At 53.9% G+C, this 16,979-nt stretch overlaps 2 protein-coding genes across 2 annotated transcripts in view; one reads left to right on the plus strand and one right to left on the minus strand.

The window, feature by feature from the left end:
- The first annotated feature begins 6,595 nt into the window (after positions 1-6,595).
- On the plus strand, positions 6,596-9,551 carry PLP2 (proteolipid protein 2). Its single transcript, XM_008062744.1, has 5 exons — positions 6,596-6,854; positions 7,920-8,072; positions 8,173-8,268; positions 8,795-8,885; positions 9,102-9,551. Exons 1-5 carry the CDS (start codon positions 6,759-6,761, stop codon positions 9,122-9,124), a joined length of 459 nt encoding a protein of 152 aa, XP_008060935.1. The 5' UTR covers positions 6,596-6,758; the 3' UTR covers positions 9,125-9,551.
- A 178-nt stretch (positions 9,552-9,729) lies between these two features.
- The window catches only part of PRICKLE3 (prickle planar cell polarity protein 3), a 10,194-nt gene continuing 2,944 nt past the window's right edge, over positions 9,730-16,979 (minus strand). The window contains exons 3-9 of the mRNA XM_008062746.2: positions 16,129-16,312; positions 14,072-14,185; positions 13,625-13,762; positions 12,657-12,860; positions 12,375-12,561; positions 10,959-11,258; positions 9,730-10,355 (exon numbers count right to left, since the gene is read on the minus strand). Coding sequence (XP_008060937.1) covers positions 9,775-10,355; positions 10,959-11,258; positions 12,375-12,561; positions 12,657-12,860; positions 13,625-13,762; positions 14,072-14,185; positions 16,129-16,312 — 1,708 coding nt within the window. The 3' untranslated portion in view covers positions 9,730-9,774. The remainder of the gene's footprint in view (positions 10,356-10,958; positions 11,259-12,374; positions 12,562-12,656; positions 12,861-13,624; positions 13,763-14,071; positions 14,186-16,128; positions 16,313-16,979) is intronic.

Consider the following 16,979-nt stretch of genomic DNA (forward strand, 5'->3'; position numbering starts at 1 on the left):
GTGGAATTCGGGAGGGCGGGGCTCGGAGGGTGCTGAGGGGGCGAGGCCTTGTGGTTACTTAGAATATTCCTTCAGCCTTATTGCGGTAGGCGAGTGGCAGATTAGTTAAGAGTGCGGGGCTGTATTCTTAATTTGGCCAGCAGGGCTTCGAATGTCATTTCTGGGGAGGCGGAGCCTGGAGCGTTCTGGGGGCGGGCACTCAGCAAAGGGGCTGGGCTTAAACGCGAGGCGAGGGGGTGGAGCCTGTGAGTGCATTGAGGGCGGGGCTGGAAGTGTCAAGAATGGGATGAAAGTTACACGGTAGTTAGAAAGTGGGGCTTGGAAAAATCAGGCTCCAAATTCTGAGGTAGTACCTTTCAGTGTGGGCCTAAGGGTGTGTTTTGAGAAGTGTGTTCTGCGTGTTATTAGAGTGAGGTGGAAAAGTCTCGAAGATTATTCAAATAGCTGGACCCAGTATTATTTGTTGAGGAGGCGGGGTCAAAACAGTTACTTCCTTAGGCTTTGCCTTTATGGTTACTTGAGGGGGTCATGTCTACTTAAATGGAGGGCTAGTTTATATGTGAAGTTTATATGTGACTTGTAGAGGCGAAGCAAGTAGTTGAGGCTAGAATGTTAACTCTGGGATAGGGTCCTAGGTAGTTTCTATGTCGTGTCCCTCCACAGCCCTCTCTGACTCTTTCTTCCCCCAGCCGCTAGCGTGCTGGACTCAGCGGACATTGAGGTCACAGACAGTCGTCTGCCTCATGCCACTGTTGTGCATCACCGGCCCCAGGTACTACTTCATCCTTCTATTTGAGACCACCTGCCTTGGGCTGGCAATCTGTGTACACAAGTGTCCTTACTCCAGCATCGTAGGTCAGAGACCGTGGGTACGTGTACCGCGCTACCCCGAATGACCCAGGGTACGGCACGTTGTGCTTCGAAGTCGTCCCAGCCCTCTGGTCAGTTCTGTGTGGAGTTGGTCCGCGGTACCGCAGGCTTTGGCTTCACCTTAAGTGGGGGCAGGGATGAAGCTGGGGATGCTCCGATGGCCGTGCGCGGGCTGCTGAAGGACGGGCCAGCACAGCGCTGTGGTCGTTTGCAGGTGAGCCATATGGCACTTTCCTTTGGTAGGTGCTATTTCTGCCTCTGTTGGGGCGCTCTTCATTTGCCCGTCCTACAACACCACTGCTTCGCACTCTTGCAGGTCGGCGACCTCGTGCTCCACATCAACGGAGAGTCAACGCAGAGCCTCACCCATGCCCAGGTCGTGGAGCGGATCCGCACTGGAGGTCCTCGTCTCCACCTGGTGCTCCGACGGCCTCTAGAGACCCACTCCGGCAAGCCTGAGGGAGTGGAAGGGTCCCCAAAAGGAAATGGTGTGTTTCTCATGGGAGAAGAGTCAGGGATCTGTGAGGAGGAGAGGTCTGCGGAGTCGAAAGGCTGGAATCCTGGGTGAAAAGGGTTTGGTGTTCTCTGCGGGGAGGGGGCCAGGTTCTGTCGATGTCTGCAAAGGGTGATGACATTCTCAAAAGCAGGAGCAGGGAGGGGTGCAGGGTCCCAGAATAGGAATGAAGGGGGGGGGGCAGGAAATGCGGTTGATCTCAAGGATAAGAATTTCAGCCAGGTGAGGTGGCTCATGTCTGTAATCCCAGCGCTGTGGGAGGCAGAGGTAAGAGGATTGCCTGAGCCCAGGGATTCGAGACCAGCCTTGGCAACTTGGTGAGACCTTGTCTCTACAATACGTCAAAAAATAAGACGGGTGTGGTGGCTCTTGCCTGTGGTTCCAGCTACTTGAAAGGCTGAGGTGGAAGGATTGCCTGAGTCCAGCAGATTGAGGCTGCGGTGGCTGTGAGTGTGCCAGTGCATTCCAGCCTGGGCGACAGAGTGAGACTCCTACTTAAAAAAAACTTCAGAGAGTAAACTTTTGAGGGAAGTTAAACTGGGGAAAAAGAAGAAAAGAAGGGAAGGGATCTGGGCATAGAAGGGAAGGGGTCTGGGCATAAAAGGGAGTGATTGAAAGCAAAAGTGTTAGTTCTCAGAGGGGAAGTCAGAGTGGGTCTTAGCTGGGAGAAAATGGGATATGGACCCAGAGGTTAGGACATCTTGTTCCAAAAGACAAAGGGTTGATAAGAGAAAGGGGTTGAGAGATAAGGGCTGTGGGATGTGAGCTGGGAAGTTTGAGGGTCCTATGTGCGAGGGCTTTGTTATCCCAGCGTCAAGACTGAGGTTTGATTTCCTTTGGAGATTGTGGGAAATTATTTGTGAGGGGCATTTTCTGGATCCAGGAGTGGAAGGGTCTCAGGAAAAGAGGTGCCTGGGGTTGTGAGGGGTGGTGCAGTCCCTGAAGGGTATGGTACCTCCAGGCCTGGAGTTTCTCTAAGAGTCGAGATCTCCATCTCCAGCAGCCCATGGACTCTCCCGTCCACCCTGGGTCAAGGGCTCGGATTTTTGTTCCCCACCTCGCCACCCAATCTAACCCGCAGTCCTGCCATCCGCAGATTGCAGCCCAGATTCTGGTGTGCCGGAGGTGATGAGGTCTGGAAGCAGCAGCACTTCCCCAGTTCAGCACCCTGGATCTCGGAGGACACTCAAGAGCAGGGGCAGTCCAGAGCCTAGTCCAGAGGCTGCAACCGATGGTCCCACGGTTCCTCCCCCTGAGCTCCGCACGGAGGACCCCGACGATCGTATCCCCGGTTCCCCGGGGCCTTGGCTAGTGCCTAGCGAGGAATGTCTCTCACGGGCCTTAGGGGTTCCAGGGACCACACAGATCGCTCAGGAGATGGCAGCCGGAAGGCGGAGGCACTGAGCGTACCTTCGATGGCAAGGTGCTCCCTTGTTACCACCCAATCTGGATCTGGCGTCTGGCGTCCCCCACACTAGCACCGCCCCGAGAACTTCCACTAGGTCTAGTCCCTACTCCCCTCGCAGTGTCACTGGTACGGCCCTTCCAGACCAGCCAGCCCCGCGCGTCTGGCTCCTGGCGGGGGAGGTAATAAAGTTAAAGGTAATCCAGTCTTGACTTGCCTCGCGCTCTAGGCAGGGTGGGGCTGCCCCGTCCACTCTGTAAAGGACCAGGCCTCTTCGTGTAACCACTGACAAGCTTCCTGTTGTTTCTTTCCTGCTTCCAGATAGGTCTTTACTTCTGTCGTCCCTCAACCGGGCATTCTTTCTCCACAGATCTTTTCTGTTCGCCAACTCCGGCTCTTCTCATTCATTCATTCATTCATTCATTCATTCATTCATTCATTCCTCTTTCATGGAGGCGTGCAGGGGCTCACACGTAATTATTTTGCGTGGCATGGGGATTGCAGAGGTGGCCTCTTGTGGCAGGAGTGCACTACTATACCCACAGTCCCGGCTCAGGATCGTCCAGATCCTCATCCAACTTCAGGACAGCAAGGCTAGAAGCAGGGCGGCTTCCTTTGCCGGGAGGCTGCGGTCTCCCACTTCCGGCCTAGCCCGCCAGCTTTCGCTGGCACATAGACTGCCACTCTCAGGGCACCGGCTGGGCGTTCCCCTTTGGGGCGGAGCTGGGAAGGTGTGAGTCAGCGCCCCCGGGCGGGTCGGGCTAAAAAAGGCGGTTAGAACCTTGGGGCCGCGCCCCCGTTTTCCGTAGAAGGCGAAGAACTGCAGCCGGGCTTGTGTGCACACGCCACGAGCTGGGCGTTCCCAGGAGAGGCCCAGCGTTTTCTCCTCCCTAGGAACAGAGCCCCACAGTCAGGGCTTATATGGCCAGCGGGACTCCAACCTGGGTAACCCGAATATGCTGGCAGAGGCCAGAAATGTCCAGTCACCTCCGCTGTCACCACATCCTGAACCCTCGGTCCCATCCCCCCCAGTCGAGGGAAGCTGTGGTCTGACTGTGGGCTACTTTAGGCCTATGGGGAGGGGGTGGGGAGGAAAGAACGAAATTAATGGACCAGAGTATGATAGTCCAGGGAGGCTGCAGAGGACAAGGGGCTGCAAAAAAAGCTGGGAGAGCTGGGAGCTGGAGTATGAAGCAGTGAAGAGGTGCACACTTGAATGGTTAGAGCTGTAGAAATTGTGGGGGTGTTTGCCGGGTGGCTTCCAGCTACCCCTGAGTCAGAGCCTGGTGGAGGTGTGGCTCTACAGAAGTCAGCAAAGGGCTCAAGAGCTCCATTCCTCTAAACACAGTCACACGCAGGAGGCTAATAATAGTCGTTCCAGTCAGTCGCCATGTACTTAGTCTTCTCCCTGCTACTGGCTTTATTGCAACATTTATTTTCATCTGCAGCAGTTGCACATCTACTAACAATCCTGATGTGTCCACTTCACAGAGGAGAAAAGCGAGACCCAGAGAGTACAAATAGCTCGAGGGACGGGTATTGAAGCAATATTTAATCAAGGTCTGCTTCCCAAACCTGTCCTCTTAATCTCACCTGCATTGACAAGTATTAATTGAAGCCCAGCTGCATACCTTGCACTTTGATAGGCACTGTGGAGATGCTGGGGAAATAAGACATAAATATTTCTTCCTTTGTCTAGCTGATGTAATGGGGGTAGACAGGTGTCGGACAACAAAGACAAGACAATGAATAAAGAAAAGAGAATTTGTTTTCTTTTCTTTCTTTTTCCTTTTGAGTCGGAGTCTCACTCTGTCACCCAGGCTGGAGTGCAGTGGCACGCTCACGGCCACTGCAGCCGCAACTTGCTGGGCTCAGGTGATCCTTCCGCCTCAGTCTTCCAAATAGCTGGAACTACAGGCATGCACCACTACACCTGGCTAATTTTTTGATTTATTGTAGAGATGAGGTCTCGCCAAGTTGCCCAGGCTGGTCTGGAACCCCTGGGCTCAGGCAATCCTCTTACCTCGGCCTCCCAAAGTGCTGAGATTCCAAGCATGAGCCACCGCTCCTGGCTTAGAAAATAGAATTTCAGAGAAAAGTGAGAGCTATGAAACTAGCAAAAAGGAAGTTATATTGGGGAAAATGATGGTGGGCTTCTGGCCTCTTTGAATATATAACTCTTGAGCTGGGACTTAGATGACTGGAAACTAGGTATATGAAGAGCTGGGGGAAGGACATTGACAGCAGTGGGAACAGCAAGTGCAAAGGTCCTGAGGCAGAGCCAAGTTTGTCTTGTATCAGAAATTCAGGCATGTTCTCAGAGTTGGGAAGCGTACAGCACTGGGAAAAGTATGTTTCATCCTTTCCACTATTCAATCACTCTTTCAGCAACCTAGGCTGAAAGAGGTAGCCCCTTCAGGAGATCAGGTAGGCCCTTGAGTTGGACCTCTGACCTTCCAGATGTGATTTTCCTCACCTCAAATGAGATGAGAATAAAAAACAGTGTCCAGTCTGGAGAGTGCATCCTTCAGCGTACCTCCTGGATCCTGATGCCAGGTGACCAGGTGCATACCTCAGATGCAGAAATTATAAGTGTGCCGGGAGAAATAATTTGCTCAAAGTAACACACTCTACAAACATCATTAGCTTTGTCACCCAGTCTTACACCCTAGGAACCATCCCCTCATCTGCCACGCACCCAGCAATAAACCTCCCCATTCTTCATCTAGGACTGGGCTAACAGGTTCCTCCCCTCAGAGCAAGGAAACTGAGGCCCATTATTTAGGGCCAGGGCTTCCCTGGCATTGCAGAGCACAAAATCAGACCCTGGGCTCCTTAAGCTCTAGCACCACTAGTAATGCCTGCCCTCATTTACTGAGCAGCTCGACTGCAGCAGGCATTGCTCTGCCTTTGCACCAGCAGGGTTTCATTCTCATCACTGTGTTTTTTTAGTTGTAGTCTCACTGTAGCCCAGGCTGGAGAGCAGTGACACACTCATGGCCACCACAGCCTTGACCTGCTGGTCTCAGGTAATCATTCTGCCTCAGCCTTCCAAGTAACCAGAACCACAGGCGCATACTCCCACACCCAGCTAATTTTTGATTTCTTGTAGAGATGAGGGCTTGCCAAGTTGCCCGAGCTGGTCTCAAACCCATGGGCTCAGGCAATCCTCTCTCCTCGGCCTCCCAAAGTGCTGGGATTATAGGCATGAGCCACCGTGCTTGGCCCATCACTGTTAACGAGTTTTTTTCTGTGGCTCGCAATCCTTTATTCCGAAGTCCAAAAAGCTCTGGAAATCGTTTTTCTAGAAGTTTGGCACCATTTAGTTACAAAATCTGACCTGACCTAATGAGGAACAATTTTCGATCCTTACTTAACCACTTATTGTGAACGTTCACACCTTTTTTTTGAGAAATGTTAATGTGTTTATTTATTTATTTACCTATCTATTTATTTTTAACGCGACAGCTACAAACTTCGCTGACAGTATACGCACGGGAAAAACGTCCTAAAGTTCAAGATGTTCTGAATTCTGGAAACACACCGGGGTCCGAGTCTTTCGGGCTTAACCATAGCTTTGGTCGTTTTTCAGCTAAGGAAACTGCCACTCCCTCCTAAAGCCAGATTCCCGCGGTACTAAATGGAGGCTGCCGAGGGCGCATTGGCATTCTGAAAAGGCGTAGGGTCTCGCCTTTGCTAATCCCGGGACTAAGATGGGGCGCCCTGGGGGCTGTGCGCCAGGCCACATTCTTGGCGGGCGGGGCGAGGGGGCTTCCGGGGCGGCAGCCACCTGGCCCGGCCCCCTTCGGCCCCGCCCGCTTCAGCTCAGCCCGGTGATTCACTCCCTCCTTCGCCCCGGGGGCTCCCTTCCTGGCCAGACGGCGGGCAAGACGGCTGGGTGTGCAGCGTTCTCGAACCCGCGAGCAAGCGAGCCATTCCTCCGCGGCCCCAGGGACTCCGGCCCATGCCATGGCGGATTCCGAGCGCCTCTCGGCCCCCGGCTGCTGGGCCGCCTGCACCAACTTCTCGCGCACCCGAAAGGGAATTCTCCTGTTTGCTGAGATTGTGAGCGTCTTGGGACAGGAGGGTGGGTTAAGGCGGGGTGAGGCTGCTGGACCACACAGAGCTGGACCGTTCGGGGTGAGGCAGGCACGTGGCAGGGGCGCTCCGCAGTGGGGTGCATGTGGGTGGACTTGTGGTGGAGGCCGGAAACTAGGGGCTCATGGCGAGTCGGTGGAGTTTGGAGAAGGTGGTCGAGAGTTGGTGGCTCATGGGGTGAAGCGAGAAACCTATAACGCATATGGAGAGTTTCGTGACGGGAGCCGGCGTGGGCTCATTGGTGGACGCATTAAAAGGGTCCCGGGGGACCTGGGAAGTGGGGGGCCTCCCGCGGCAGGGCGTGTCGCGGCTTGGGCACAGGCGGGCGGGCTGGCAGTGCGCCCAGGGGCGGGGCCTGTCGGGGTGGGGCCCAGCGCACTAGTCCCGTGGGGTTGGGCGCCTCACCTTTTGCTGCTTTTTCCTCGCCCTTCTAAGGCCGGGCGGGATACCCTTAGCTTTTTGAGCCGCCTAGGAGCCTAGGTTTTCCGCCCCCCTCAAACTGGGCGCCGCCTTTGAGTATCTTACAAAAGTAGTGTAGCTCCTTTAACAGAGCCTTACCCCTCTGATGTCGCTCTAACCGCTTCCCAAAAGGGTTACCGAGGGAACCGCACGCCCTGCCCCCACAAGGCCACAAAGCTGGCGCCGGCGGTGCTCACAAAACACCTGGCAGAGCTACTCCCCTAAGGCTGTTCATATCCTAGAAGGAAAAAGGGGGTGGGGTGGGGGGGTGGAAACTGAGGCACCCAAGTCTACTCCTTACTTGCTGGGCAACCCTGGGAAAGTCGTTTAACCTCTTTGAGCCTCACTTTTGTCGTCTGTAAAATAGAGATACTAGTAAGAGTACCCAGCTCATTAGATTGTTGTGATGATTAAGTGAATTTGGAACACAGTGAGCTTACAAAAAGTGCTTAGCTATTATTGTGTGTAATTTTCCCAATCCTGGTGGGCATCTGAGGTTGAGAGCCCCAATTTCAACCAATCTCTTCAGCCATGTTGCTGACCGAGTTCCCCTTTCCCATGTCAACCTTCCAGATACTGTGCCTGGTGATTCTGATCTGCTTCAGTGCTTCAACACCAGGCTACTCTTCCCTGCCGGTAGTTGAGATGATCCTTGCTGCTATCTTCTTTGTCATCTTCATGTGTGATCTACACACCAAGATACCATTCATCAACTGGCCCTGGAGTGTGAGGAGAGGGCCAATGGTGGCAAGGCTGGGGAGGGGACTGGGCAGTTAGGATTAACTCTGGATGCCGACTTCCCTTTTCTCCTCCCTATATCTCACAGGATTTCTTTCGAACCCTCATAGCGGCGATCCTCTTCCTAATCACCTCCATTGTTGTCCTTGTTGAGAGAGGAAACCACTCCAAAATCATCGCAGGGGTAAAGGCCATGGAGGCAACTCCAAAGCACAGACAGAAGGGTTTGAGGATCCAGGGGCTTCTGTCAGAAAGTGTGTGCTTCTGGCAGAAAGTGTGTGACCCCACAGCAGGTTACACTTGCCCTCACAGCCTGCAGGAGAGTCTGGCTCCAGACCTGGTTTTGTCTCCCAGGATCTTCATTTGCTATGAAGGGCTGTCCATTGTCTGGCATAAGAGCCATTGTGGGAAGGACAAACAGGCGATCCCTTTGTCAACACGCGAGACTACCATCCGCTAGAACTTTGTCTCAAACGTAGCATGAGTTGTTCCCCCTACCTGTGGGGCCACAGTTTGGAGAGGTACTAGGAGAGAGGGTGGGATAAGATCCAGTCTCTTGGCCTTTTCCTGGGGCTCTGGCTTCCCAACCTGAGGCTTGAGTTATTTATCCGGCATGGGTCAGGTGCTGGAGGTAATGATTTCAAGGAGGTGAGAAGCTGAGTAGGCTGACCACCTAATCCAGCTCCTCTCACTCCTATGTCACTCCTCAGGTACTGGGCCTGATTGCTACATTCCTCTTTGGTTATGATGCCTACATCACCTTTCCCCTTCGGCAGCAAAGACATACAGCAGCCCCAACTGGTAAGTGTGTGTGTGTGTGTGTGTGTGTGTGTGTGTGTGTGTGTGTGTGTGTTGGGGAGTGCTGCTGAGAGGGCAGAGGAGAAAAGGAAAGGAATCTCTGTCACTTACTGGTACTTAGGGCTTTTGTACCAATAAGTACCATACATTTCAGTATCCATGTCTGTAAAATGGGCATATGGATCCAGCCAATGTTTTCTCTCTTTTCCTCACTTACAGATCCCACAGATGGCCCAGTGTAGGCGAACTCCCCTCATTTCTCTCTGCAACCTGCAAATAATTCCTCCATCGAAATAACTCCTCCCCACCCCTGCAACAACAACACTCCTAGCCAATTAATTTCCAGCCCCCTGTTGAGGTAAAAGCGCCTTTATTGAGAGAATTTTGTCTTCCAGCCTGCCAAACAACCCTCCTGGGTGTGGCCACCTTTATGGGGGTGCCTAGGTCTTCCTTCCTTCTGCAGTATCAGAAAGACGATGCTAGTTCTGCCAGAACCATCCCCCCACCTAAGACAATGAGGGAGGAAGGTGCCTTGGATTTCTGACTCCAGGCCCCAGGTGGTGATCCACTCCAAAATAATCTTGGTGTGGGGGGTGGTTCTGTGGAGGAATAAATAAATAATAAACAGATTGTTAAAATATATGATAATGAATAAAGTAATCCTTTGATTAAATGTGGATAAATCTCAGGCATCAAGTGGGTGAAATCAAGGGGGGTTGCAGCTGGGACAAGGAGGCAAAGAAGCCAGGCCTGTTTTACAACAAATATTAAATTACTTCAATAATATAAACAGATGAAGGAAGAACAAAGGAAGGAGATTTATGACTTAGATTGGGGGGAGTCATCCTCTATGCTGATTGGAGAATGGACCCCCTTCCAGGACTGCCTGCCTTCATGCCACGATGCAGTTTTTGTCTCGACCCTGTCGAGACATCCCTGAGCGAGAGTCCCTGGGGGGTGGTGAGGATGGAGAGTTGAAGGTCTCAGTTGCAGTATCCTGAGCCTGCATGGGCCTGCACAGGTGTGGGGGCAGGGGGATGCGTTCTCCTAGGAAGAAGCCGTCATCCTCTGAAGACTCGGAACTGGAACTGGAGGGGGAGCTGGAGCAAGATCCTGAGTCTGACCCTGATCCCAAGTCACTTTGATAGTGGCGACGTCTGCCAGGGTGGCGGTAGTGGTGGTGGTGGTGGTGGCGGCGGCGGCGACGGCTGGGGGCCTTGGGTGGAGGACTTCGTGGCCTGCGGCGCTGGGCCGGAGGTGCACTAAGGGTCCGCCGAGGACCTCCCTCAGACACCAGAGGGTCGCGGAAACTGACGCGTGGGGTGCTCTGGCGACCGAAGGCACTATTGTCCGGGTGTGGGTCTGGCTGCCCGGTGGACTCTGCGGGGGGCTCGGGGGCCCTGCGAAGCCCCAGCTCAGGCATAGAGTGGCGGTGGGGGGCCCCTCTCAGAAAGCGGGAGGGCTCCTCCGAGCCTAGAAAGAAAGAGATGGAGCGACTCCCTGTATATGCCCCCTCCTGCGGGGAGACCTCTTGAAGGGCCTTCTCCTTTCCTTGACTGGGACTGGGAAAGTGAGGCAGGAGTCGGAGATGGGCAGGGAGATGGATAGTTTGGGAAGTATGAGGCCTGGAGCAGGTTCTCGGTGGAGAGAGGGTTGGAAGTAAGAACGCAGGAGCAAGACAGAATCGGCATATGGGGTATGGTTCAGCAAGGGCGTGGCTTCAAGTGGAAGGGGTGTGGCACAGGCTAGAGTAGATCTGGTTTGCAGGTAAATGGGGACAGGGCTTGGTTGCAGAGTGTGGAGGGTGACCGACTGGAGGAAAGGAAGAGGAACCTGGGCTTAAGCAGGGATAAATGGAGGTAGGGAACAGGCCCTGTAAATTAGAAGGGTGGAATCAGGGTTCATGAGAAAGGTGTAGTTTGGGCTGGAGACTATGCCTGGAATGGTGTGGGTATGGATGCTGGGCTGAGACGCGGGTGGGGCCAGGGATGCAACAGGTGAAGGGCCCGGGTTGAGGCAGGGCCGGGGGTGGGGGTGCTGGGGCTGTGGCCGGGCATGGCTCGAGGGGTAGCTCACCAGGTGCTGACTCTGTGCAGGTGCCCTTAGTGGCTGTCTCAGACCGCCCCTCTGCAGCAGAGAATGAGGCTGTGGAGGCTGCCACAGATGCGGTGACCGTGCCCGCGCTCCAGCTGCGGCGGCCAGGCCCGGGAGTGGTGGGCTCGGACCCAAGACTGCAGGCTCGTGAGCAGAAGATTAGGCCACGGCGTGGCAGGAAGGGACGGCCCAGTAGGGCCCGTCCGCAGCGACTACAGCAGAAGCAACGGTCTGAGGCGTGCCAGTGCTGGCCCTCGTAAGCCATCTGGCCCTGGTCCAGGCCTGCAGGGACCAACACAAGGGGGAAAACTGTGGCAGAACCTCCAGGCATACCTCGTCCCTGGTGAATAAGTCCCTTCTTGGGGAGAGGTGGGGATCTGAGGCCAGGTACCTGGAGATACTCTCCCCCCCACTCCAGAATGGGGGTCCTTCTCTGCAGAAAGCAGGAAACCCAAGGTTTGGTTCTTGCCCCATGGTTCCTCATCCTCCTCTCCTGGAGGCTGACTGGTAAATGTCTCCCTCCCACTCCTTTCTTTCCCAGGGTGTTCCCTCCCAGAGTGGTGGTGGATATTGGACTCTTAAGATTTGGGCCAGGGTCTGCTGCGCTGGCTCACACCTGTAATTCCAGCACTCTGGCAGGCAGAGGTGAGAGGATTGCCTGAGTCCAGGGGTTTGAGACCAGCCTGGGCAATTTGGCGAGACTTCGTCTCTACAATAAGTAAAAAATTGGCCAGGCATGGCGGTGTGTGCCTGCAGTTCCAGCTACTTGGAAGGCTGAGGCAGAAGGATCGCCTGAACCCAGCAGGTCGACGCTGCAGTGGTAGTGAGCGTGCCACTGCACTCCAGCCTGGGCGACAGAGTGAGGTTTCGACTCATAAAAAAAAAAGATACGGGCCAGGTTTAGATATTAAAGGGTGGCTTCAGGTGGAAATAGAGTGGAAGGTTGGATCTGAAAAAGAGGCCTGGGTGGTGGTGGCAAGGCTCAAAAGGTAAGGTATTGCCTTGGCAGGAAAGGAATTGGTCTTAGAGGTAACTGTGTAGCTAGTTACCTAGGCTGTGACCTAGGCTGATGGGGGAGAGTGGAAGAGAATAGGGCATAGCTTGGGGTAGTAGAAGCTAGGCTTAGAGGGGAGTCCTAGGGACTGAGCCTTAGAAGGCACTCTGGAGGTCCGCATGTGGTGGCCAAGTGTTGTGTAGGTGGGATTTAGAAAGTATGGCATAGTGGGGGATCTTGGGGGTGGGATTGCACCAAAGGGTACAGACCTATGGTGCCGGGGCTAGACAAATTATAGGGTACAGTGGGGATGGGGTGTGGAGGACAAGAGGAATCCTGGCGGAGTGGGGCTGTGACCCAGCTGTCCATCCATCCCTCTGTCCAGTTCCACCATGTTTACCTACCGATGTGCTCCCCACAGCCATCACAGTACTCTGCGTGGCGGGCCTCGTAACAGGCACAGCAGTGGGGGCGGCTCTGACGCATGACATAGCGTTGCCCTCCTAGCGAAGCTTCACACTCGAAGCAGCAGAAGTGACCCATGTGCCAGTGCCGACCCTCAGCTTCCGTGCACTCAGGGGAGAAGATGATCTGGAGGACACAGGCCATCCATCTGTGGCTATCAGATGGGCCCGCCCCCGGCCCTGCCCATCCTCCACTCCCACCCCAGGCAGGGAGGCCCAAACCTCATCACAGGCTTGGCAGCGTGGGCGCAGGCGTTCGGCATGGTGGCGCCCACAGTAGACCTTGCCCGCATGATAGAAGTAGATGAGGTCAACGAGCAGCTCCCGGCACGTGGTACACACAAAGCACTGTGGGTGCCAGCAGGTGCCCAGGCCTGCACGGCTGGCAAACACTGCAATGTCCCCACCTCCGATTTGCTTCCCGCACTGCCATGGAAGAGACAGACGCTGTTGCCATCACCAAGATGGTCAGATGGATGGGATAAGTCAAGACGGGGTACATTTGGGCTTTCTCCATGGTGAACCTTTGTGACCCACAGGTGACTTTGACACAGGCCCCGCCTGTACAGGGGTGAAGTGAGGGGGCACCTTAGAGACTGATCATGTTCATGGGGAAAGTCATAGAGACAGGCTCTACCTATCTTGGGTGGTCTTACATACAAGTTTCACCTAGTGGGGGATGGGATGACAGAGACAGACCAGGCCCCATGAGGGAACCATAGAGATAGTCTCCACCCACTTGGACCTTAGCAACAGGTCTTACCTAACAGTAGGATCTAAGGACAGGTTCCACCCACCACCGGGCTCTGGAGACAGGCCCTGCCACTGTGGGTCAATTCTTAAGGACAAGTTCTGACCACAAGAGGACCAGAGAGACAGCCTGCAACCCACTGCACGTAGAAAGCACACTAGGGCCTCCTTAGAGACAAACCACATTCAACAGTAGGGTCTGAAGGACAGGTTGATCCACAGGGGGGGGACCCCCAAAGACACACCCCGTTCACCAAGGGGCTCTTAAGAGGCAGTCCCTGCCCAACAGTGAAATGTGAAGCATAGGCCTGGTTCACCAGAGGGGATCCTCTGGGGCTCAAGTGGCAGGCCTTATCTTTCCATGGTCTGGGCGATGGGCCCTGTACCCTGGGGCTGGGAACAAAGGCACTGCTCACTTGCCAAGACCCTCCATGACTCACCTCCTCACAGATGGCCCCAGTGATGGTCACTGGGAAGATGCGCACAGTGCCACGCCCCAGATTCTCCCGCTTTCGTTGCTGGCTGAAGGTTCTGAGTTCTTTCTTCTCCTCCTCTTCCAGTGCTGTACAGTACTGTGCCTGGGGGGAGCAGGCATCTTCCAGGCTCCTTCCTTGACACCTGCCCCTGTTCCTCTTTCAGACTTCATCCACACCCCAAAAGTCTAGGCCTTTGTACAGATTGTGCCTCCTGCCTGAAGCACCCACCCCTTACTGCTGCTTCCATGGCCCGGCTTCATGTCCCCTGATGGTCCCTGTCTGTGCAGACTTTTCACCTCAGATTAGCTCACCTTTCCTCCTAAGACCCTGCCCATTTCTTTCCAGCTGCCCTGCATTCGCCCAGGCTGTGCCCTGACCCAGGCATGCCCTACCTGTCTTCTCTCTCCTCACCTCACTGTCGTGTGGGGGCAGCTGGTGCAGCAGCTGCTTGATCCTGTACTTCTCCCCGGGACTGTTGACATAGGGGACTTTGTCTTCTGGGAGGCAGCTGAAAAATTGGTATACCTGGGAGGACATGTGAGGTGGGAGAAAACAATCGAGGTTAGGGGTGAGTTGGGATGCAAGGAGGTGGTGGGTCTCCACATCTCTGAGAAAGCTAAAGTCACTAGAAAGGAGCTTCTCACTTCCTTACCTCTCCTGCCTAAAAGGCCAGATCATTTCCCTTGGCTCCCAAACATGCTGAGAGTTTCCTCATGTCTTGACCCTGCTTCCTCCTCCAGCTACTGCTCCACTTTTCTCCTTCCTTTATGGCAAATTCCTCAAAAGAGTTGTGAGCTCTTGTGTGCGTGCACTGCACTTCCTTCCCTCCCATTCTTTCTTGAGCCTACTCCAGTCAGGCTTCCGTCCTGTCCTTCCTCCAAAGCTGTCAAAGTCATTGATGACGTCTACATTGTTAAAATTATTGTTTAGGTCTCAGTTCTTACCGGCCTTGACCCATAGTAGCCCTGAATCCAGCTGGTCACTCCCTCTTCCTGGAAATGCTTTCTTTTCTCAGCTTCCAGGACAACCCACGGTCTTCTTCTTACTGCCTTATTGGCTCCTCCTCAACTAACTAGTCAGACACTAAATGCAGGCGGGTTCCAGGGCTCAGTTCTTGGTCTTACCTTTGTCTACGTTCACTTCTCTGGGAATTATATCCATCCTCATGGCTGTAAATATCATGTATTTGGCTAACATGTCACAAATGCATACCTCCAGTCCCATGACCTCACCCTTGAGTTCCAGGCAATGGCCACTTAGATGTCTAACAGGCACCTTGAACTTCAGATGGCTAAAACCAAACTTCTGCTTTTATCTCTCAAACTTGCTTTTGCCTTGGCCTCTCCCACACCCCCACACCAGTTAATCTGCCCATCCTCAGGGACATCTTTCACTCCTCTCTCTTCCATCTATACAAGGAAATCCTCTCTGCTTTGCTTTCTTTTTTTTTTTGAGTTGGAGTCTCACTCTGTTGCCCAGACTAGAGTGCAGTGGCCACTCCTGGCCACCGCAGCCTCGACCTGCTGGGCTCAGGCAATCCTTCCGCCTCAGTCTTCCAAGTGGCTGGAACCACAGGGCGCATCACCACGCCCAGCTAATTTTTTGATTTATTGTAGAGATGAGGTCTTGCTAAATTGCCCAGGCTGGTCTTGAACCCCATCACTCCTACAAGATGTACTATATTCAGCAGCCAAGTCATGTTCCTCATCTGTTCATAACCCTCTTGTGGCTCCTCCTCATTCAGAGTCAAGGTGAAAGTCCTCTTCATAGCCCCCACCACCTCTCTGACCTCACCCCATTCACTCTCGCCCTCACTCACTCTGCTCAGCAGTGCTGACTTGGCTGTCCCTCACACATGCCAAGCACACACCGGCCTCAGGGCCTTGGTATGAGCCCTTTGCCTGAATCGCTTTAACCTCAGATATCTGCATGGCTCCCTTCTTCACCTCCTTTCCTGAGGCTTCCCTTCAGGAGAGGCCCTAGACTTTGTGAGGGAAGCTCAAACATTGAATTCTCACAGAGGCTTACCTGGGCACCCTATTTATGATTCAAGCATCTCTCTCTCTTTCTGCACTCTTCCTTCCCTGGTTTTTTAAAAAAATTCCATTGCCCTTATCCCCTATGACATATATTTACAAGTTTGTTTATTGGCTGTTGCTCCTTTCTGGACTCTGACCTCCATGTGGCCAGATATGAGTACACTGCTGTGTCCTCAGTGCCTAGAACAGTATATGATTTGCAGCAGATGCTCCACAACTATTTGCTCAATGAATTCATCAATGAAGAAGTGAATGCGATGCTAGGACAAAGCCTCACTCAGGGCTCCCTGACCACCAGTTGATCACAGAGGGACCTTCAGTTTAGCATTGCCCCAGAAATAGGTTCCTGCCTGAGTGTGTGTGGTGTGTGTGTGTGTGTGTGTGTGTGTGTGTGTGTGTGTGTGTGTGCATGGATATATGTGCACCCACCTGTTCGGGCTTAAGGCCCGGGGGCACCCAGGCATACTCCTCTGATGCACAGCCTGAGTCGTCATCTGAGATGGAGTGGCGCTGGAAGTCTGAGATGAGCCGACACATAATGCGTTCCAGGTCCACAGGCACTGCTTGCACTGCATGCTCCTCCCGCGGGCATTTGCAGTGCTGGCAGATCTTTCTGAGGGGGCCAGGATAGGGGTCAATTACTAAGGTGTTGCCCACCTGGATCCCTCGGCAGCCCAAGCCCACTTGAGGGATGGGGACATGCAGATTATCATCACCAAAGGGCACTGATGGGGGACAGGGATCTGGGTCTGGGGGTGGAGTTGACGGGAGGTGGGGATATGAGCCGAGGTCTGGCTGTGAGCCTCTGGACCGGTCTTGGAGAGTGGGGAACTGATTGTGAGAGGACTGTTTCCAGCTGAGGGCAGGGCTGTAAGACAGGAGCCAAGGGCATGGCTGTTAACTGGAGAGTAGGGTTATGAGCCTGGGCATGGGATGTGAAGAGGAGGGGCTGTGGAGGTCTCAAGGACATTCCCTACCTTTCAGTTCTGGAACTTGTGTCAGACTCTGGACAGCTGGCCTACGTAGGGGTGGGGCTCCCAGACTCAGACTGGCGGTATAAATCTAGGGGCTTCCCCTGAGGAAAGGCTCTGGACTTTGTTGGGGAACTTTTTCTAGAGATGAGGCTCTAGCCTGTGATGAGGCTTTGAACTTGTGGCTTGTGGGCAGGCAGGAATCTGAGTCTGTGGGTAGGGCTTGATTCTGGGGCTGCGGATTCTGTCTGTGGTATTTTGAGATTTTTTTTTTTTTTTTGAGTTGGAGTCTCACTCTGTCACCCAGAC

The sequence above is a fragment of the Carlito syrichta genome, unplaced genomic scaffold (assembly GCF_000164805.1).
Source record: "Carlito syrichta isolate Samal-C Ts95f unplaced genomic scaffold, Tarsius_syrichta-2.0.1 Scaffold305810, whole genome shotgun sequence".
Taxonomy (NCBI): domain Eukaryota; kingdom Metazoa; phylum Chordata; class Mammalia; order Primates; family Tarsiidae; genus Carlito; species Carlito syrichta.

Coding starts and splice junctions, on each gene's coding strand:
- PLP2 (XM_008062744.1), top strand. CDS start 6,759: ATGGCGGATTCCGAGCGCCTCTCGGCCCCCGGCTGCTGGGCCGCCTGC. Junction 6,855..7,919: donor TTCTCCTGTTTGCTGAGATT/GTGAGCGTCTTG, acceptor TCAACCTTCCAG/ATACTGTGCCTGGTGATTCT. Junction 8,886..9,101: donor ACATACAGCAGCCCCAACTG/GTAAGTGTGTGT, acceptor CCTCACTTACAG/ATCCCACAGATGGCCCAGTG.